This window comes from Balaenoptera physalus (genome assembly GCF_965194825.1).
Source record: "Balaenoptera physalus genome assembly, chromosome: 14".
NCBI classification, from domain to species: Eukaryota; Metazoa; Chordata; class Mammalia; order Artiodactyla; family Balaenopteridae; genus Balaenoptera; species Balaenoptera physalus.
In genome coordinates, this window is record NC_138893.1 from 23,179,463 (window position 1) to 23,201,666 (window position 22,204).

The following is a 22,204-nucleotide window of genomic DNA, read 5'->3' on the forward strand; positions in this document are numbered from 1 at the left end:
ATACCACATGGTATTTGCTGTGAATGGCACTTTACTCTCTATTAAATTTTCCTGTGCTTTCAGCTGGAGGAGAAAAATGCCACTGTCTTCCCGGGCTGCTCTGTCCTGGGCACCTGCTCGCGTGGGGCCTCTGCCCCTCCTCCCTCCCTCTGTGGCCCGTGGTCAGGATCCGCAGAACCTGAGTTAACGGTTCTCAGCCTCCTCCATCCTCCAGAGCGTTCCACACACTCTCGCCAGAAACGGCGACTTACGGCCCCAGGCCCTGCAGGAATTTAGTTCATTGAAGACCCAAAGCAGCAAACATGGCTACAAACAAAACGTCCCTAATCTCTGCTTCTAACAGCATTATACTTGCTGATGGCACGAAGCACTGACCACCCTACAACTTCCTTCAGGGAAAAGGGGGGCCAATGGCGGGCTTGTTCAGGCACGTCCCAGCCTAGCTTGGCTGTGGTCCTGAAGGAGCGACGCTCGCCTGCCCCATCCTCCCGGGAGCTGCGGGAATCGGGGTCCGCACGGGCCGACCCTGAGTGTCCAGAGTAGGATGTGCTGAGCACAGAGCAAGCTCCCAGCCCCCTCCACTGGAGGCAAAGGTCAGGGGAGAGGGCGGCCGGCAGGGCTGTGGCCAGGGCTGGGAAGGTCGTGTGTGCTCTGAGCCCACCCAAGCTGGTCCTTGACCGTGAGGCGGGGCAGGACAGGTTCACCCGGAGGGAAATCTGCGGTCAACAGCAGGTCTGGGAGGTGGAGCCGGCCACCCTGGGCCTCGCCCACACTCCCCGTCGGGCAGGAGCCGCACAGACACACGCTGCTCCAAGAGTGCTAAACGGGCCGGCTCGAAGCATCCCTCGGAGATGCAGTGCAGACGGGAGCAGGATCGAGTCCCGGGGGCTTCGGGAACCACCGCATGACCCTCAGCTGCACCTATGACGTTGTTGCTACGGGAAAGCCCTCGAGAGCCCTGGCCATCGGGGGTCCCACTGAGGCTGCACCCCAATGCCCACAGAGCCCCCTGGGGACCTGCCTAGGGCAAGGTTCAGGGAAGTGCTGTGGGTCCTGGGTTAGAAACAGCACGAAAAGCCCACTCAGGTAAGTGATGGACAGTCCCCAAGCACACCGCGGAGCCATCATCACAGGGCGCCAGGGCCCGCCCCCCGTCCACCGCCAGGAGCTGACGGGCCATCACGGGGACAGTCAGCCTGGTGAGGAGTAACACGGAAGGGCCCGGGAGGCCCGGAGCCGTGACAAGCTTCCCACCGGGCCTTCAGTCCGTGTTCTCAACCTTGCTGCTGCCGTGGGGCCTTCCCACGTGTGATTCAGCGGGCGAAAGAAGCTGGCCGTGAGGGGCGCCCTGGCCGTGAGGGGCGCCCTGGCCGGGACGGGCAGGGCGGTTGGGGGCGGCACCCTCACCCCACGGACCGGGGGCCCTTGCTGTGGACAGACTCCCGGAAGGGGCCAGCCACTCCCAGAGCCAGGCCAGGAGCGAGCAGGGCGGTGCTGGCGCAGACGGGCCGGGCAAGGCCGGCGTGGGCCCAGGAGGGGGGGCCCTGCCCAGGCCACTCCAAGGATGGCCCAGCGCTGCCTGCCGGGGCTGCCGATGATTAATGCTCGCTGCACACGCGGACTTATCTGAAAGCAAACGCTGCGCAGGGCGGGGACGCGGGACGAGCCGCCAGCCTGGCCCCGCATGGTGGGGAGTGACCGCCACAACGAATGGCCCTGAGATAAAGCTAACAATCGCCCACCTGTCCTCCCAGCCCCTCGGGCTCCTTCCCGCAGGATACAGGATGTGAGCAAGCGGCCCCTTTGCCAGGGCGCTGCCGACAAGGCTCGGCCTGCATCTGAGCGGCGGGCAGGCGGGTGGTGTCACCAGGGCCCGAGGCCAGCAGCCAGGCCGGGAAGGCACAAAGGCCCACTGTGCCGGCCGCCCGACTCTGCAGGGCCGGCCGCCGTGCGCGCGAGACGCGGGCTCAGGAGGAGCCCGAGGGTGGAGGGGGCGGGGGCCCCTGAACCTGGCCAGACAGGCCCAGTTCTCACCGAAGCAGGAGGCGGAGAATTGGGGGTGCTGCGGGGGACCCTCCTGGGCTTCTCGCGTGGGGATAACACGAGTGTCCCCAAGTCACGGCCCTGCTGAGGGCGGACGGGCCCGCGCAGCCGGCGAATTGGCGGACCGTCCACCCGTGCATGGCAGCCCCGGAGGCCGGCAGGCAGTGGCCGTGCAGGAACTCAGTTTCCAAACACCTGAGACTCCTGGGAAAGAAAAGGAGGCGGAAGGAAGCTGCACCTGAGCTGGGCAATAACATTCACACTGTCGTGGGGAGGAGGAGCTCGGGGCCAAGGGGCCAGGAGGGGCCCGTGGTCAGAGCCGTAGAGCTGACCCGGCTCTGTGGACACAGGTGCCCGCAGCGTCCCCGTGGGGTGACCGGCGGCTTCCCGAGTAACCGGTGCCCTGGCCCTCTGCCCCTCAGCGCTTGTCCCCGTGCCTCCGTGTGGGCCGTGTCCACCCGGGGCTCGGAGACCAGCTGGACAAGCTTCCTGGCTCCCTTCCCAAGAACCAGGCCGGGCACACAGCAGGGAGCTCAGCCTTTTTGTCCAAGTGTCACCGTTTTATATTTATCGTTACAGACAGGAATCTACAGATGGTCCAAAGTTGAATTATGGCCCAAAAAGAAGTCTGAAAAGCACCTCCAAATCTTTAATATAAAAATAAATGTATCCACTGAAGAGAGACAGCCTTCTCTGGCCAGAGCCGTGTAATACATTTTATCCCTGTGTTATATATATTTTTGTCTTTTTCGAAAGCTCTCGCTGGATCTTTTTCTGTAATTTGCCCAGTAAAAACCTCTTTCCCACCGTGGAGCGTTTTTGTCCGTCCTTGGGAAGGTGTGGCTTTTCTCTGGCGAGGTGTGTACTCTGACTGTGCGTCTGTCCACCTCCCCGGTCAGCTTCACTCTGGGGCACACGTGTCACGCAGAGCCACAAGCGCAGGGGGCGCAGCAGCCCTGCACCCCCCGGCGGCTCCCGCGCCACAGACAGCAGCCCCCGGGCCCCTGGTTCCCACTGCTCCCAGGCCCGCGGGGAGCAGGGGTCCGGCCGCTTCAGCAGCCAACATCTATCCATTAAAGGTGGCGTTTTGGTTACCTCCAGGTTTGGGGAGTTCTCGGCCGTGACGTGTGGACCCCCAGGGGCCCGAGACCCTGTCAGGGGCTGGAAGGTGAGCTCTATGTTCGCGATTACACGGAGACGCTACTTGCTGTTGTCACGGTGTTGGGGGCGGCCCCCTCCTCAGCCCCACCCAGGCGAAGCCGCACGAATGCTTCCTTGATTGACTCTCAGGCCTGGGAGACACAGTTAGGAGTCAGTGGGACGGGAGGGGAGCGTGTGGGGCGCATCCGCCACCTCTGGGAATTCTCGGGCCTCAGGGACGGGAGGCTTCCTGTGGCGGTGGGGGCGGTTCCGAGGGCGCGGGTGGGCGGCAGCGCTCCACAGGGACTTGGGTCCAGGGCAGGGCCGCGTGCAGGGCTGGGGGAGGGTTCCACACCACGGGAAGCCTGCTGCCACCGCGTTAGTGGAAAAGGCAGCTAAGCCGCCTCGTCTTCATACTTTGATCTCTTTATTTCAAAACCAACGACAGTAACTCAGAATGACACTCTACGTTAGAAACTCCCTGCTGGATGCACAGGACCGGCTTTGGTGGTCACCTCTGGGGCGTCCCAGATCACTGCCACTCACGCGGGGCCTTCCTGGGGAGAGGCAAGGGGGGGCTCCCGCGATCGGCCCAAATCCGGGTTGAGAGTGGGAGCCGCCGGCGGACGCTGGGCCGAGGGCAGGGAGGGTGGCCAGCGTGACAGCACAGGACGCGGAAAGCTGACCGTCGCCTTGTCCACTGCAAACAACCAGCCTTGCGGTCGGCTCTGCAGCCCCTCCAGGCCGCGCACACAGACAGACCAGGTGGGCACGGCTCACGCCAGCGCCAGCATCACGCTCTTTGCCCACCAGTTATTCTGAGCACGAGCTTAAAGCTTTATATGTCACCAGCATGTGGAAACACCACGTGGCGTTAAAGGCCTTCATTTGGCCTGGTCCCGAGCGCCGTCCGTGGCCACTCGGGGTTGGCGGGCGTCATCTGGAGCGCGGGGTGGGGCCTGGAGGGTCTCTGTGGCGGGCACCCCCTGCGCCCACTAGCCTGGCCTGGCCGCCACCCCTCTACCCCACCCCACCAGTCACTTCGTGGTTGTCCCTCGCGAAGGTGCAAAACTGTGCCCGAGGCTGAGAAGAACGAGAACTGAAGGCTCTACAAACGCCTGAAATATTAGCACCTCTTCCAGCAAAGGGACACACAGCATTGACTTACAATCCATTAGGAGTGGAGTTCTGTTAGCCCGCGGAGAACAGTCACGAACGCCTCTGCCCAAGAAACACCCCCCCGCCCCCCTCGCTCTCCGTAGGAGACCTGTCTGCTCGAGCATCTCTGAGGACTGTCCCGGGTATGCGATTAGCCACAGCCTGGAGCCACGGGGGGCATGGTGGCCCCCACTCCAGGCTCTGCACTGACCCCGCCCCCAGCCCCTGGCCCCCAGCAGCTGAGAGCTCGCCTCCACCAGGACGGGGACCAGGACTCCACAGCCAGTTTGCACTGAGTCCACTGCTTGGATAACAAAGTCAAAGGCGCAGAAAGGTTCTGAAAACCAGGCGCGACGGCCAGAGGATGCCGCTCAGGACACCCTGCTCCCGTGGCACTGCCCGTTGGCACCAGGGATGCCCATGGCTCTTGCTAATTCCCTGGCTGACAAGCTGGAGCAAACAGGCCTCACAGAGAGGAAAGCTGGGTGAGGACAGGCACGACGGCCTGGGGTGCCCACTGCCCCTTGAATGGACACTGTCCACAAACCCCCCACCTCGCCCCCAGGAGGTGCCAGAGTCCGGCAGCCAGTGAGGCACAGACCGTCCCCACAAATGCCCAGAGCCACGAGCGAGGGCCCACAGCCTTGGAGCCCACGCACCTTTGTCCCGACCGCCTGGCCCACATGGGAGGGAAGGGCCGTTTTCACAGAACGGAGTCGTGAGGATGACACGGGCCTCGGGAGCGTGGGAAGGGGCTGGCGTGGCCCTTCTCTGTGACTGCGGGGCTGCCACATGCACACCCCACCCTGCCCGAGGCCACGCAGACAAACGCAGACGTGGTGTCCCTCACTGACCAGCGCGGCTTCCGGAAAGGTCCCCACGGGGCTCAGCCTCACCAGTAGAAACAGAACCGGGAGGTTCCGCCTTTCCACCTCGAACAGGGCAGCGTGGTGGAGCCTGGACGCAGGACGGCCCCGTGGGCAGGATGCGCAGCTGGCGGGCACCCCGGCAGACTCCCTGCCTCCTTCCATGGCGGGGACGCTGGGCACACGGGACACGACGGCCGCCTCCCCTGCCCACCTCCCCCCGCCTGCCCCTCCCCGCGCAGGACCAGGGCAGCCCCGGCGCCAGGCTCCTCAGGCGGCTTCTCGGCGGCTCCCACCCCTCAGCTCGGAGAGAAGCGGTAGACGGACGGTCTGCAGGGAAACCGCTCCAGGCCAGAAGCCCCCGACAGCTTCCAAGAGCGGGAGATGGCCCTCGGCTGGCAGCTGTGCACAGAGGACGCCCCCTGCACACCCCAGCAACACACCCACCCAGGCAGGCAATGCATACACCCAGGAAGCACACACGCATACACGTATGCACACGAGTTTTGCACCACACGCATGAACTGCACACAAGCTCATGCACACCCCCCCACATAAACACCCATGTATGTCCAAACACCTATTCGCTCATATGTGCACATACCATGTACATGTGCAAACACAGCTCACACACACACATACCCACACCTCTGCAATGCGCACCTGTACACAGCCATGTACTTGCACACACACACACACACACAAAGTAGGCCCATGCGTACACATACCGTGCACATGTGCATACACAACCCACCCCCACCCCAAGACACACTGCACACACCCATGCACATACACCCACATACCCACACGTGTGCACATACAACCATGTATGCGTACAACTCTGTATGCACACGTGTACAGCCACACCATGTACATACACTCCGTGTGCACACCCATATTTGTGCATGTGTGGATACTATATGCACACACACAAACCCATGCACTGCACAAACACATGCAATCAGTCTATAATCCGAACGCATACATCCTGCACACACACCCACACAGGTACACACACACCCCTACACACACGTGCACGTACTCTGCACACACATGCACCCACACCCATGCGGTGCCACATCCATGGACACGTGCCTACACAGTGTGCACAAGTGAATACACCCATGCACAATCCTCTGTGCACACACCCTACACACGTGTGCACAGGAGCTCATGCTCCTGCACACACACACACACACACAGAGCACGCCTGAGATCACTTATTTTCTGGCAGAGTCAGAGGACACATCTGGGTACCAAACCACACAGCCACCGTTTCTAACCAAGTCCCTGCTGCTGTCCCGCTTCTGCTTCCGCTGTCATTGTCCCATGTCTGGAACAGCCCTCCAGACCCCACGTGGCAACCCAGGGGGGCTGTGAGCTCTACCCGATGGTCACAAACATGGTTTTAAAATGCAACAGAGCCAAGGGAGGGGGATGGGTGTGACCCAGGCACCAGAGGAGGGGGAAGATGGGCAGTGCGGGAGGGGAACGGATAACCCAGGAAGTGGGGGAGGGGTGGGTGACTTGGACAGTGGGGGGAGATGACCTGGGCGGTGGGGGAGGGATGGGTGAGCCGGGCAGTGGCCGGAAAGGCCCCAGGAGCCTGTGACGGGGCTGACAGGTCAGGTGTATTTCCTACTGTGAGCTGGACCCCCAGCTTTGGGAGCCGATGATTTAGTCTGTAAACCACGATTTTTCCCACCTCAGAAAACTTCGAGTGCTACTTCCCAGTTAAAGGGAGAAAATCTGACCCCTACACTGATGGTCCTCCCAGTGCCCCTGGCTGCCTGCCCCTCCCAGGCCACCTCCCTCGGGTGGCAGCCGTCACCTCCAGGCAGAGGGGGACCTCTGCGGTGATGGGCTTGTGGGGGGGGCCCCGCAGCCCAGGACACCGCCCCTACAGTGCAGGCACGTTCCTAACGCACCTGCAAAGTCACAGGACGTCCACAGGTTCCCAGACGAGGGCAGGACCTCTCGGGGTCATTCTCCTGCCACACGAGCCCATCAAACCCCGAGGCAGGTGTGCCCCAGACTGAGCGCAGGTGACCTCGAGGTGCCCGCAGCCCCAGGTACCCTGACGAACCCCAGGCCCTCCCTGGAGTTCCTCCGGCTTGGCACCAAAGCATGCCCACCCCCACCTACCAGTGGGATCTCAGAGGCCGGGGCTACAGCCGCCTTCCGGGGGGATGGCCTGTGCTTCCTGGAGACCGCCAGCCGGAGCCTGGCTGGACCACGCAGCCTTGTCCCTCCCGACTCTGGACGTGCCAGTCTCTCTGCTGCCTAGGGGTGGGGGGCTCATCCCTCGGCCACCTGAGCACGGACCACGAGGTCCTGGGGCCGGTCCTGCCCGCATCTTCTGCACCCTGCACCTGGGTGACCTTCAAGGCTGTGGCGTTTGGGAGAAGCCCGAGGGGCCGACGCCAGCTCAGGGCATACACGTGTCCACAGGGCTATGCCTTCGGCAGCCCCAGGCCCCCTCCCTCCTGGCTGGCTCCACAGCCCTGAGAGAGGCGCTGGACCCCGGTCAAGCAGGAGGGACCCCTGCAGTACCCTCAGGAGGCGCGGGCTGAACACGTCCCTCAGGACGTCTTTAGACTTCAGCTGTACCTGGGAGCACGGTTCACCGCACATCATATGTACGTTTAAAGTAGCGTCAGAGACTGAGGGCAACGTGGTGGTCAGCACCTGGACGGCATGGCTGAGGGCCGCCCTTCTGGTCCTGAGCCGCTGAGTCACGAGTTCACGGGTGTTGGAGCCACTGCTGGGGGCCCACGAGGCACCCCAAGGGCCCAGGCGCCTGCTTCTCTGGCCCCTGAACCTCGCACCTCTGGTCTGGGCGCCGACCCTGAGCTGTGAGCGCCCGGCCGCCTTGGCCAGAGCCTGGACCCGCAGCGAGTCCCATGTCCAGTGGACGGTGGGGGCCCCTTCAAGGCTGCACACGTCTGACCACTGGAGTGTGACCCAGGAAGCAGGGGGTGACCTTCAGAGGGAGCCTGAGAGGACCTGGCCCCCCAGCACGTTCTGGATGCCAACCGTTCCTCTGACGCGTTTACTGCCAGGCCCGACACAGACGAGGGGGGCCAGGCGGCGCCCTCGGCCCCGCTTGCAGCTGCTCACCAGGTCCCGTCTACCTGAGAAAGCTTCCCTGAACCTGCCCAAGGCCCATTTTCTCCCAAGTGATAAGAATGTCTACTTGGAATCTATGAAAGGAGAGAGACGGGTAGGAGAAGCCCGCGATAGGGCATCCGTGTCTTTCCAGACGGGCCCGCGGGCCCAGCGCCCACCCGGTGTCCTGGCCGCTTCGTAATCGTCTCTCTCCCCCCAGCCCGCCCCTCTGCAGCCCCGGGCTGGTCAGGAGGGAACGCACTGTTATTGCTGCAGATTTCAAGACTCTATGAACACCAGAGCAAAACCCAGCAAAAGCTTACATACCCGAGAAAGACAAACACAGGCAAACCAAACCAAAACCCACCCCACGACGGTTCCAGCAGGATCCAGAACATAGAGCTGCCTGTGTGGGCCCCTCGTAGGCGAATCTGAGAGGCCATGTTGGGAGAAAGGAGAGAACAGACCCCTGCTGTGCTCAGTGCGGGGGGGGGGGCGGGGGGAGGAGGCACAGGTGGCACGACGCACGGACAGGAGCACAGTTACCTGCTGGCCCAGCGAGCGGCGCTCCTTACCTGGGAGGGAACGAGATGTCCAGTTCGTACAGTCTGTCCTTAAAGACAGACAGCTCCTTGTCAAATTCTAAGAGCTGAAAAAAGAAACAGAAAAAAATAGAGAGTCACTTTGGGTTGCCTCCCAGGGGGCACCGAGAAGCCCTGGGGGGGGGTTCTGTCTGCAGCAGGGACCTGTAACTTCCGGGAAACACGTGTTGCTCCAGCACCTGCCCTGCACATCACCCGGGCCGCGTGCAGGCCTCCTGAGGGCGGGCCCCCCGGGGGTGCAGCCGGAGAGACCCGGGGCACCCTGCAGGCCCTTCTGTGCGAAGCCTGCTCCGGACTCAGCCCCTCTGCTGCCGGTGCTGGACTCACATTGCCGGTGCTGACCGGCCACGCAGGGCCACCTCGCTCCGCTGAGACCACGCGGTGCAGCCACCGTGGGCACTGGCGTCGCCTCCGAGGTGCCCTCAGGCAGTGCCCAGCAGAGGGGACACCGTTTTGCCCAAACTAAGTCAAGAGAGTAAGAGCGCTGACCTCACACAGGAAGACAAAAAACAGGAGCTGGCCCTGAGGGACTCTTCAGAGCCACACGCCCCGGGGCACCGTGCCCCCAGGAGGGAAGGGCACTGGCAGCGTCGGGCCACCACGGGCACGCACACCCCGGGGATGCGGTCATCACTCACGTCCCCTGCAGCTGTGCGGGAGCACGGCATCGTGCAGGCCCCCGAAGCCACACCCGTCCTCTCTTCTTCCGCTACCTCATCCACCACTCCCGAAGCGTGCAGTTAGCGGTGCCGTGTACGCAGTAATTACCGGGCGCCAGGCTGCTACCTGAGCCACCTGCATGTGGCCCTCCCCGCCGAGCCTGCGTGCACCAGGCCAGCCATCGGCCGGTCAGAGGGAGGCAGAGCTGACACCTCCCCCGGCAGGAGCCCTTGATGGTGTCTGTGGTCTGCGTGGGGGGATAAACCAAAGCTCCTTTTGCATAAACGGGACCACTTCAGACACAGCTGCCTGATTTCAGTCTCACACAGGTTTCTGCAGCATCCTGGACACCCGGAGACGGGGGCACAAAGAGCCTCGGACCCTGCCTGGGGAGGCTTGGATGCTGGACCCCACAGGTGACACTTGTGAGCCCACATCTGCTGGGAGGAAGCGCCCGTGGCAAACCTCACCCAACTCAGCACCCCCTGACGGCCATGCCGGGGCCCTAGGGGTGCAGGGCCAGGAATGGGGATGCAGGATGGGGAGGGGCATGGGGTGGAGGAAGGGGTTGGGGATGGGGGAGGGGACGCACAGGGCGGGAGCTGTGGGTGTGGGAGGGGGAGGGGCGGGGGAGGCATGGGGGGTGGCAGAGGCCCTCAGCTTCGCGGCCCCAGTGGCCCCTGCCTCTGCATCGAGGAGAAACACACCCCACTTCCAGGGAGCAGCCCAGGCCAAACAGCTTCCGGAAGGTTGCAGAGTTAGTGCCGCCGGGGATGGAGGGGAAGAGTGTGTGTGTGTGTGTGTGTGTGGGTGAAGCATGAGCGTGGGGCCTGGACCAGTCCCGTGCTTACATGTGTTTGCACGCACATGTGCCTGGAGATGCCCTCACATCACACTCGCAGGCACACCCCCCCCCCCACCGGAGGCCGGTGAGCACGTCTCATCCACAACACCCCAAGCGTGAACTCCTGGCCTTCGCAGATCAGACGGGAAGGCAGCCGTTATGCTGCGGGGTGGCTGCAGGTGGGCGCGACCGTCAGGAGAGGCGCCGGCCTGGCGGCGAGGTCAGGCGAGGAGCAACCACGGCACCCCTGACGACCGGCCACCGACCCGACGCTGGCGGCGGCCTCCTCCCCCCAGGGGACTCGGTCCAGCACCCGGGAACCTGCAGGCGGTGAGCGGCCCGAGCCTCACCCACCGAGAGCTGCCAAGCCTTTCAATTTCTCCCAAATTTAACTCAGACTCTCGAGAGAAGAAAAGAAACATTCCGGACACAGTAATTCCACGAGGCGCCCCGACGGGCTCGCCCGCCCCGTCCTCCGCGTGACGGGCACACGCGTGTCCGCAGAGCCCCGCACGCACGCTCTCCCTCCTGCTGCTCCGGCCCCGCTGCGGGGCCGCCCCCGCCGCGTCCTCCCCGCTCCCCCCGCCGATCCCTCGGTCGTGGCGGCTCTGTCGCTCCCACAAGGCCCGCTGCCAACGTCCTTCCTGTGGAGACCTGGCGCTCGGGCTGCTCTCAAGTCTTCACGTTTGGCGTTCGGCTCAGGACTCGCCGAGCTTCTGAGGACCAGGCCTTCCAGCCCCGCTTGGAGCCTCCAGGCATTGCCTCCGAGCTGCGCTGCACTGGGGTCTCAGCTCCGCTGTCCAGCTGCGTCTGTCCTGACACTTAACTTACCTGTGGAGACTTCCACCTCAGTGACTGCTGCTAGCACTTCTCATACCTTTTCATCTGCCTGCTTTTTTCGGGGTATGGTATTTGTTTATGTTTCTTTCACGTTTTCAATACCTTTAAATCTCATCTTATAATTTTTATCAGGTATTCAGTTATCTGATGTCTGTGGACTCTCGCTACTGCGGAGCGCTTCCTACACGCTTTGTACCCGGGGCTGTGTTCTGTTCCTGCTGCCCCACGGCCCCCAGGGCTCCACGTCCTGAGTCCACGGGAGCGATGGGGGGCTGGAGCCACGGCTGCTGCCACAGGAGGCCAGCGTGAGGTGTTTCTGATTAGAAATGACAGTGCATTTCTGTTGAAATGGTAATCTGTACCTCTCTGAGATTTTTCACAAAGTGGTAACCAATTTCACATGTATCTTTAACATTCTTCTTGACTACAAAGTGAAAAACAGAGTAGGGCGTGTGTAGACAATGATTAAGCGGCCGGCTGATCGTACGTATCTGTCAGGCGCTGTCCCGGCTGCACACATTCCTCTGTTACTGCAGAGACGCCGCGCTGATAAAGGGAAAGAGGCCGGAAAATCGATGCGCCCTGAGCTGGAGCAGTTGCTACACACCCAGAAAACATCTCTATCCAACAGGCCAAGTGCGGTGAAAACTCACGCGCCCTGCCCTGGGACAGCCGCAGAAAATTTAATCTCTCCAAATCCTCACCAGGGCACTCCATCCTGCAGCCCTGACAGACACACTTATAATTAATTATACAATTTCGATGGGAATATCGACTCAACAAAGCTATAAATCATAGAAAAAGTCAATAGGCATGGACACATTCAATCATGTCCCGGCCAATGATTACTACTCTTAAAATACAATAATTATTTTCAGAGCCAGCTTGAATTAAATTTCTGTCAGACGGGAACAAGACCGGTGGCTGATCGAGGATGCGATGATCTGGGGGCCGAGGCCGGAGCGGCACATCCATCGTGCTGTGGGCGTCTCGCGTGAAGGTGAGACGTCCTCCGCGGGCTCCAAGGGCCATTCATCGTCCCCCAGGGGTCTGGACGCCCGCCCCCCAAGTGGGACTGACACGCCGAGCTGCCGGGGCAGTTACCGCTGAGCCCAGGCCCTGCACCGGGGGACGCACGAGGCCACCCCCTTCCCCGGAGATGCCTGACCCGACAGGCGGGGCCCGCGGGCCTTCCAGAACCCACGTGGAGACCTCGTCTCTGCTTCGACTCCACTGCGTCTTCTCATCTGAGTCAGCCTCAAACCTCTCCCAGATGTTCAAACTAACTTTCCTCCACCTTAAAGGAGCACAGTTTCACATGGTAAATAAATACAGAACTAGAGCTTACGTCTAACGGTGACATCTGTAGTTTCCAGGGTGGTGACACATTCTCTAAGTGCTAACCGAGGGCAGCGGGGACTCTGGACCCACGTGTGACATCCCCGTGGTCCCCTCCCCCGCCCCCGCCCCGCACACCTGCCTCAGGACCCTGTTTCTCCCTCACATAATGGACCTTCCTTCTCACCAGGGTCCTGGCTCCTTCCGGAACGTTCTGGCCCCCTGGCCACCCCAGCGCCACTCTCTGTGTCCACTGTTCCCCTCCCAGGGCGTCTCCGCTTTCTGCTCGCCCTGGTAACCACACTATCCCTGGCTTCGAGGGGCCGGCTCTGTGCTAGGGGCCCTCAAAGCGCACCCCGCCCGCCCTTCTCCAAGCTCAGAGGGTCGCACGGCTGCCCAGGGAGCAGACAGCACCCCGAGTCTCCTGGGCACCTCACCTCCACACAGGCACACCGAATGCGTCGTGTCCCCAAACCTGCCCCACATGTTCCGGGCCTGGGAAGTCACAGGACGGCAGCCAAACACGGCCGCGCCCTACAGAGCCTCCCATCCAGCCCAGCGGGGCCGCAGCTGAGCCGTGAGCGCTGTGTGCTGAGCCCAGGCACTGCGGGACACAGCAGGAGCCCACCTCACTGGGACCCGAGACCCCCTGCGCAGCCGAGCCGGGACCGGGCCGCGGGGACGCGTGTCCGCAGCACGACAGGCAGGGGGAAGTGCGTGAGGAGGCTCGGGGCGTCCGCGGGGGCAGAGGTGTCCCCCGTGCGGCTGGAGGAGGGGTGGGGGGTCAGCACAGGGGCCCCGGGCGTGAGCCGCGCCTCGGAGGAGAGGTCAGGGTCCCGGGCTTTACCCGACGGCGGTGGGAGGTGGCCAAGGGCCCAAAGCTGGGCCTGACTGGGTGGGCTCCAGGCCGGGGGTGGACAGAGGGGCAGGGGTCGGGAAGAAGGCAGGGAGGGCGACGGCCGGGGGCGGCAGCCTCAGGCGTGTGGTGAGTCCAGGCCCAGAAGCCGCGGATGTGCAAGGCGAGGGAGGCCCGGCGGGTGACGAGGGCTTCCGGGGAGGACAGGAATGCAGGGCGGGGACGGGCCTGGCAGAGTCTGCTGGACATCTGCAGAGCCCCCGTCCCCTTAGACGTGAGCCCTCTTCTGTGTGCCTGGCACAGAGCTAGGGGCCCTCCCGCACGGAGGCACGGAGCCCCCAGCCGGGCCGGTGCGAGTGCTCGGAAGGGCCTGAGGCACACGCGAGACAGAGGCATCGTCCAGAGCTGGAAACTCAAGACCCAGCAGGTGACCAGGCCACTCAGGGGCGCCCAGAGCACAAGAGCTGAGCTGGGGGCGGAGGGGGACCAGGGAGCTGACCCATGAGGGTTGTGGTCCCGGGGGGGACGCTTCGGAGGCAGGCCCTGAAGTCCAAGCGCCATCCCTGGCCTTTGGGATAAAGACGTCCCTGAGGGGTGACGATGGTCTTGGTGGCAAGCAGGCGAGGTGGGGTGAACCGGGAACTGAAAATGGGGACAATGGTACAGACAGCCCCTTACCAGGGTGGGAAGAGCAGAAAGGCCCCCAGGAGGTGGGAGGGGGGAGGCACAGGTGCACACCTGGGCGTGTGGTGAGGCTGCCACAGGTGTCCCCACCGCCCTCAGGCGCTGATACAACACAGGTGTCGGATAAATGCGTCAAAAGCAGGCCCAACTGATGCACAAGAAGTAAAGGGCGCCGCAGGTGCAGGCCGCCCTAGGCTATCCCGCTGCAGGGATGGCGCTCGCCGGGTGGTCTGAACTGCAGGCGTCCGTTCACACATATCAATACTTCCCTCTGCACACACACACGCACACACGTGCATTCGCGGCCACGGAGATGCCCCCACAAATTCGCATGGTGGTTTTCCAAAGGCAGCCCAGGCCTCTGTGGGCCGGCCCTGAACCAGGGGTTCCGCACCCAAAGCCCCTAGCCCTCTGCCTCCCACCGGGGAGGACCCCAGTGCTGAGGGCCACACTGGCCGGCACAGGCAGCGAGGCAGGTGGCCGCAGCCCAGCCGGCGGCAGGACGCCCCCCCAGGAAGGGTCCAGTGGAGAAGTGAGGGGAGGGTGAGGGTTTGGAAGCCAACCCACAGGCTGTGACAGCACCGGGAAGCATGGTCCTGGGAAAGCGGGGGCGTTGGGAGGGACCGGGGGCCAGCGCCACCCCAGAGCAGCTGCCGGGGGACCAGCCACACGTCGGATGCCAGAACTCACCGCGGTGCCGTTGTCGTCCCGGAAAACCTCCTGGTTGAAGTAGTCAAAGAGCTTCTTCTCCAGCTGGAGCATCACCTGCCAGGGAAGGGCCGTCAGAGCAGGGGGGCCCCACCCCTCCCGCCGCGGGGCCCCAGGGCGCGGTGCCCACCGCACCTGCAGGGCCTCACCTTCCGGTCGTTGTCCGACTCTCGGAAAATCAGCTTCACAACTTCGTTGGTGTCGGCGGCCCGGACGGTCTGCATCGTGGCCTTGGTGCAGAGAGTCTGGGAAAGACACGGAAGGAGCTCAGTCCCCGGAGACATGCCAGCCCGCTGCCCGCCTCCACCCCTCCCCGACCTCGGCTCAGGGGCTCGCACCTCCCGTGGAGGGGCCCGCGGCTCCAGACACGGCGGGGCCGCACACCCGGCCGGCTGCCCCGAGGACTGGGGACCCAGGAAGCCTGCGGGGGTTCCGCAGGGAACAGTGTGAGCAGCGGTCCTCCGCAGCCACAGCGGGAGGGACGGTGAACGGGGGCAGCACGGGGGACACAGAGGCCACGCCGGAGGCCCTGCGCAGGGGCGCCCACCAGCCGCGGCGGGGCAGACGGGAGGGCACAGGCGGCAGGCCGACTGCAACAGGCTGAAAACTCTATTAAATCCAGGCTCCTTTAGAAAAGCCTTCCTGTCCCAAGCTGGGTGTGGGGCGAGGAAAGGCAGCAGGACGGGGGCTACACAGGGTCGCTTCCCACAGTCTGCACGGGGCTGGAGGCTGGCGCAGGGGCCGCGAGGCCTGGCGCAGTTAGGGGCTCCGCAGGGCCGCGCTGACCACGCCAACACCGCAGAGACGAAGTACGGCTCTAAACGGGCCGGGAGACACCCAGGTGCACAGCAAGTGCCGGCGAGGACGCGCGGAGGCCGGGGCCGCGCACGCCTCCCTTCGGGAAAGTCCATCCACGCGGAGTCCAGAGAGGGCAGAGCAGGGGCCGCGGGGGCCGGGCCGGTGGGGTGACAAGGTCACAGCTGGATTTCAGTTTGTGTGTAAGTTACACCTTGATGGGGCTGTTTTTAAAAAAGCACTAGGTGATTTTTATTTAAAAAAATAAAGAAAGACCACCGCAACTGAACTAACGTTGACTTAAAAAAAAAACCTCTTCGTCTAAGGAGCCCTCGTGAGGTCACTTCACGGCGGAGCCGCAGGGCTCAGAGGCCGCGGGGCTCAGAAGCTCAAAGCAGCCCGCGTTGGGGGGGACCCTCCCGCAACAGGCCCGAGGGCCCCGGGCAGCCCAGACGCCGATCCCCCTTGGGCCGCGCGGTCCAGGACAGGCATTGACATTCAGAGCACAGACAGCTAATCAGGTCAAGCCCCCCACAGTGGCTTCTGGACTCATGTGTCACAAATCAGTCTGGCCGCCTTCAAACGGCCGGATTAGAACAAGCGCCTGGACCATCCGGCCAGCGCGGCCACCCTGCCCAGCCCCCGGCGAGGAGGTCGCCCCATCCAGATGCTAATGCGCTTAAGTGGCTTAAGCGCAGTGAATGGGGAGGGCTCGGCAGGCAGACGGCATTGTAGCCTCTCGGACGCGATTCAGGAAATTCATGGTCTTCTCCCAAAGGCATCTGCTGGAAACTTTTTAAAAAAATTGCTTTATCTCGCCACTTCAGACGGGCTCCCAAAGGATAAACATCTGGCCAGCCCAGCCCTTGGAGGGGCCTCCGCGTGCCTCGGGCCTCTCTCCCACACCCGCCAGGAGCCACCTCATTCACCCGCCGTCCAGGCCTCCTCCCGGGCCTTTCAATCCGCAGTCGTGACCACTCATGCAGAACACCCCGGGCCAGGGCCTTTCCGGCTCGCCTACTTACAGGAAGGCATTTTCCTCTTTTGAAAGGAGAAAAAAATTTCCCAAATGTTATTCTTAAAGAGCGGTCTAAGATTTATTTCACTATCAGCGGTGGCATGAAGGGCACAGGAGAGGCGGCCCAGCACTGTCTTACTGGCACCCGGAGCCCCTGGTTTTTCACTTGGAATTTAGGGGCACAGGGCTGCTGGGGTGGTGCCCGCAAGACCCGGCGCCGGTGTCAGCCCAGAAGCGCAGTGTGCAGCGTTTTCTGCGAGTCCCGCAGTTTTACAGCCACTGGATCCGCACAAACCCCTGGGGCTCAGGGCGCCGTGCAGCTGGCCCCGCTCCTCCCAGAGCTGCCCGCCCCATTGCCCCCATCCCGCCGTCACAAATGCTCCCCACCAGGGTCCAAATGCTATGCAGGCAGAGCCCCTCGGGTCCCCAGAGGCAAGCCCATGAGTGGCGCCTTACAGAACCCACTCTGCTCTCTGCCAGACTGGGGCGCGGGGGTGCGGACAGCCAGCCCCGTACCCGAGGACAGGCCCTGGGACCAGCCAGGAGCTGCTCAGGAACATTCCGAGTCTGAGAAGCCTGACCTGGGGGACACGGCGGGCTTCAGAGTCTGGGTCACGACGCGCCTTCTGGAAAGTTTGGGCGGTAAGTTTCCGCCTGTGGAGGTCAGAGGCACACCGGTCATTTTCTCATTGTGATTGCTAAGCTTCTAAATGGTAAATAAAAGCTGTAAGGCTCTCTTCTGTGCATCTACTTCGAGAGGTAGTAGGTATTTAAAAAAAGCATCTCAGTTTGTGTTTACTGATGGCTCGCCAGGCTTCAGACCCAGTTATTGTGGTTCCAGAGACCCGGCTTCTGTCTGGACCCAGCATGCTGGGCCCAGAGGAAGGGGATCCCCCATTAGCCCCAGCTGACACGCACCCCAAGTTTCCAAAGGACCCAGCATAGGCCGGGCCGGCGGGCACCTGTGGTCGGCGTCTAGGACATGCAGCATATACAGGGGGGCACGCCTGGGGCTGGGTGTCGTGGTAACTAGAGAGACGGTGAGTGTGTAACGGAGCTAATGGAGCCGGGTTCCAGGTGGAGGGCCCTGGGGGGGCAAAGGCCGGGTGGCAGCGTGAGAGGTGGAGACAGGGCCTGAGGCGGGCTGGGGGCAGGCAGGGAACGGCCAGCGGGCCGCGCGGTGTGGAGGAGAGCTGAGGGGACGCAGCCTGTCTTACAGAGCTCCTGGGCGGCCAGGACAGAAATTCGGGGCGTGCCCCGTCGTCACAGGCCTGCCCAGCGGCCCAGCGGGTTTGTTCTCTCCTCACAGGCAAAAAGAGAATCAGAACACACTTCCATTCTACTTTTTTTCTCCACCTGAGAAAACACAGGAAGTGATGCAGGTATTGGAAGCATATTTTGAATGAACACGAATAGCTGGTCTTGCTTCTGTCTGCAAAGCCCGGTGTGGGCTGGGGACCGCGTCTGAGTCTCTCTCCACCGGAGTCGGGAGTCCCGACATGTGAGCGTGCAGGGGTCTCTGAGGGACCCTGAAGAAGCCCACCGGCCCACAGCCCGAGTATGGGCCCTGCCCTGCGGGTTCTGGAGCCCGCAGAGGGCGCGGCCGCGGGGAGGGGTCAGCAGACGCTGGGGCGCGGCGCCCTCCCCTCGTGCCCCACAGGACGCTCGGGCCTGCAGGCGAGGGGCTGGGCTCAGGGGGACGCCTCCTGCCGCAGCGACACCTCGTTCCCGAGTTATCCTGGTGGCGGTTTACGAGTCTGACACAGACCGGGTGTTGGTGGAGGCACGGACTCCCGTCCTGCAGCCGGCGCCCCACGTTCGCAGCGACGGGCCTCACGCCCTGGCCTCTGGGAGGCTCCGAGGAGCACCTGGGTCCCCGGGACGGCTGGGCACAGCCAGGTGACCAGGCGTCCGAGCTGCGGAGCCCGGGGGGCGGCGGGGGACGTGCGTGCAGACTCAGCCCCGCGGCCTCCTGACCTCTGCTGCTCTGGCTCCCCACACACCCCTGCGCCCGGGGAAGGGGCCTCGTCAGGGCCTGGGCCCAGAAGGGGTGAGCGGGGTCACTGTCCGGCGCCCCGTTACTCATGGGGCTGCACAGAGGGTGGGGCAGGTCTAATCCTGATGTCGGGCAGCGAGGGAAACCAGTCTGGCCGGACGACTGAGGCTGTTTCAGGTACAGGCAGTGACCGACCCCGTGCATCTCTCCCCCGAGCCCTCTCTGCCTTCTTCCCCTCCACGTGGGGAGCAAGGAGGTCTAAACAAAATCAAAACGAACCACCAAGCCAGTCCGGCACCCAAATTTAGACGCTACCAGCAGATACTGGAAATATTCCAGTTCATTCTGAGCAAGAGGGCTGCACTCCTCTTTTTGTTCAAACGCAGACCCCCTGAAGGACGTAACGCGTAGCCCCCATCTCTGCCTGGGCCCCCAGGAGAGGCTCACACCACGGAACAGGCCCCCAGAAACAGGGACCAGCGGGACCAAGGGCGTCCAGCCCCCTGCAGGTCCAGCATTCTCTCGGCGGTGCCCACCTGCCGGTGACAAGGCCGCTTCCAGTCAAGGGCGTGGGTGGCAAGCCGGCACCTACACGGGCTCCTCCGTCCCCTGCTCAGACCTTGGGGGCTGGATTAACTCTTTTTTCCATCAAATGGAAAATACAACAGCCTTAAAATGAAAAATAACCAAAAGAGCGGCTTCCTGAAGTTGTGAAGCCCCCAGCCCCGCAGGGTCCACCCGGTCCCCGTGGTGGCATCCCGCCACCTGGGGCCTGGCCCCCAGTGTCTCTGTTTGGACGTGGGCCCTCGGGAAGGACAGCCAGCAGCCTCCAATGTGAGGCCCGCTGCACACTGCGTCCCACCAGACTGGACACAGCTTCTGCGCCGCTGGGGTTCTTCCCGAGTGAGGACGGGCGGGAACTCCACCTGCCCCATCACAGAGCCACGTGTTCCCGAAAACACAGGGAGCTGGTAGTGTCCTCCCTCCCCCTCCCCTGACCATGTCAGGGACCCAGCTCGGCCGTCCGCGCCTGGGCAGTGGGTCACCGCTGGGGAGGGTGAGCTAGCCGCCCTGCTTTAGCCTTGGACGAGGCTCCTTCTGGCCCCATGAAAGAGGATTGAGCCGGTCTGGACGGAAGCGCTGGTTCTGCAGCGAAGGGCCGGGCCGGCCTGCTCGACACCGTTACTGTGCGGAGGGGCCGGGGGGAGGGCGGGAGGCTGGCGGGTGGGCTCCGAGCCCGGCCCTTGGCGTGCGACCCCGCTCCGGACCTTTCATCCCCTGACAACTTCACGCAGGAAAACACGCGGACCCGCTGATAGCATGAAATCGGAAACAAAGCCGGGGCACAAAGAGGCCGACTGGCCGTGGCTGCCGGTTCTCTCTTCGGCCACAAATGTGCTCGTAGGACCGACCCCCGAGAAGCTGAGAGGAAAAGCACATAAAAGAAACACGTCCTCAGGGGCTCTAAACACAGCCCGGACGTGGCGTGCCCCTGGGGGAGCATGCTCGGTGGGGCCGCCGGCCTGGCCGCTGGCATCTTGGGGGTGTCGCAGGGGAGCCCTGACCCCGCCCGGCCCCTCGGGGACCCTCACCCACTGAAATCCATGCCCTCGTCTCCTGCAAAACGTCACAAGGACAGGGACCCTGATCTGGAGGCCCCGCGCGAGGGGTGGGTGGCTGCTCTGGGCTGCGTTTCAGACGCGCGGAGCGAGGCCACAAAGGCCCAGACCTCAGACGGGGGTGGGGCGCCGGGGCTCCGCTGCCGCCTTCTGCAGGACGGAGCGCGCTGGTCCGTGGGGCGCTGTGGGGAGCCCGGCCTCCACTCGCCACGGCCCGGGGACGGGCGGGGCACACACAGGGCCGCCTCGGTGGCCCCGAGCTCTGGCCACTCCCGTGGGACTCGGCCCTGGGTCCACCTGCTGGAAGCAGAAGTGGGAACAGAGCAGGTGCTTCATCAGCTGTGTCTGCAGCCCCGGTGCTGGCACCTCCCGGGAGCAGGGGCCGGAGACCCGCCTGCCCACCTGCACCCACGCACGGCCGGCCTTGAACCCGGCTTCCCGCGGGCCCGTGCGCTCAGCTCCTCGTCCTCTGCACAGAGGGGGTCCGCGCTCCGGGAACGGAGGCCGTCGGGGAGCTGGAACAGTGTCAGCTCCTGGTGCAAGCAAGCCGCAGCCACAAGCAGCTTCTCCTTCCTGCGGGGGCGGCCATCTCCTCCCCAGGCACTCGGACACCCTCGCCGTCTCTGTGCTGTGTGTCCAGCAGGAACCAGGCCGAGGCCAGCAATTTGCACCCGAGGAGCTCGGCATGGAGCTGCCACCCCAGCTGGGCTGCAGGGCCCTGAGTCCTTGGGGTCGCCCCCAAATATCACGGAGATGTCAGAGAAACCGGGCCTCGGCATCCACGCCCTTCACTGAAAACCAACCAACAAAGGGCGTCAGGGAGAAATTCACCCTGTCCCATGGTTGCTCTCGTCATCCTGTTACTTTTGGTTAAATTCTAGCCATAAAAATGTCTAAAAATAAACAGGCGTACAAATAAACGTTCCGTCTGCATCCTCCTGCAGCACAGACCACAGAAAGAAAGAGAAGGATTTCTAAACAACGGTGTGCAAAGAAAGACCTGAGTTCTTTACATAAGTTTTCTTTAGAACAAGTTAATGGAAAATCATTACCTTTTACATTTAGATTTTTTTCAAATGACTGGAAAACAGCTCCCACTCTAGAGGATAAACGTGGCCTTTTCTGCGATGACTCTCCCCGTGACACTGGACGTTAACCCGGGTCTGCCTCCTGCTGTGCTGCGTCCCCTTAACCCCACACCTGCCTGAGCTCTGGAAGGAGAACGGGGTCTCCAGGACCCACGGTGCCGCGGCCCCGACCCGGGCTGCCCAGATCCACCTCTTGGAATCGCGGGGTTAAAGGCTGCCTCTGGCACCTCACTCACAAGTCAGCGTGTGGGAGGTCTGGGTCCAACGCTGGGTCACTGTGAGGTGGGTACGGAGAATCAGCCAGCCAGCCCTGTGCCCTGGACGCCCACCCACCCGCCAGGAACAGGAGAGAAGCACCATCCGTCCCAGGAATGGGCCAGGCCTCGGTCACCAGCGTCTACAGATGTCATTTCAGTCCTAAAGGCGTCCAGGGAGCAGAGAAGAAGGGGCGCCGAGTGAGTCAGCGGCTTCAGAACCTGCCTTGGTCACAGGTAACTCATGGCTCCGCAGGAAAGTGCTCAGAAAAAGTCTCCACGAACCCTCTGACCATCCCCATCGGGGCAGACACGTGCCACGGCCTGAAAAGTAGGCGCTGGGCAGACAGATAGACATGCGTCTCGGAGCCGCCCACACCGCCTGCGGCCGAGTGAGCAGGTCCCAGGGTACACGCTGCCGTGGGAGCCCCTGGGGGACAGCCGGGGCCACTCGGCCTGCGACAGGAACAGTACTTCCCAGTGCACGGACATGTGGCCCAATGAGCTCCAGCCAGACCTTCAGCCTCCTTCCCTGTCACACATGCACACACCACCCCTTGGTACACACACATGCCCATGCACGCATG

The 22,204-nt window shown here is 63.2% G+C and overlaps 1 protein-coding gene across 11 annotated transcripts in view; it reads right to left on the bottom strand.

Annotated features, from left to right (window-relative positions):
* The window catches only part of INPP5A (inositol polyphosphate-5-phosphatase A), a 182,259-nt gene that overhangs the window by 6,090 nt on the left and 153,965 nt on the right, over positions 1–22,204 (bottom strand). For 10 of the 11 annotated variants that reach the window (XM_082424873.1, XM_082424875.1, XM_082424877.1 and 7 more), the window contains 3 exons: positions 14,997–15,092; positions 14,830–14,904; positions 8,891–8,964 (listed from right to left, as the gene is read on the bottom strand). In XM_082424873.1, coding sequence (XP_082280999.1) covers positions 8,891–8,964; positions 14,830–14,904; positions 14,997–15,092 — 245 coding nt within the window. Of the gene's footprint in view, positions 1–2,056; positions 3,336–8,890; positions 8,965–14,829; positions 14,905–14,996; positions 15,093–22,204 lie in introns of those variants that run through there. The other variant, XM_082424874.1, reaches the window with a different exon arrangement.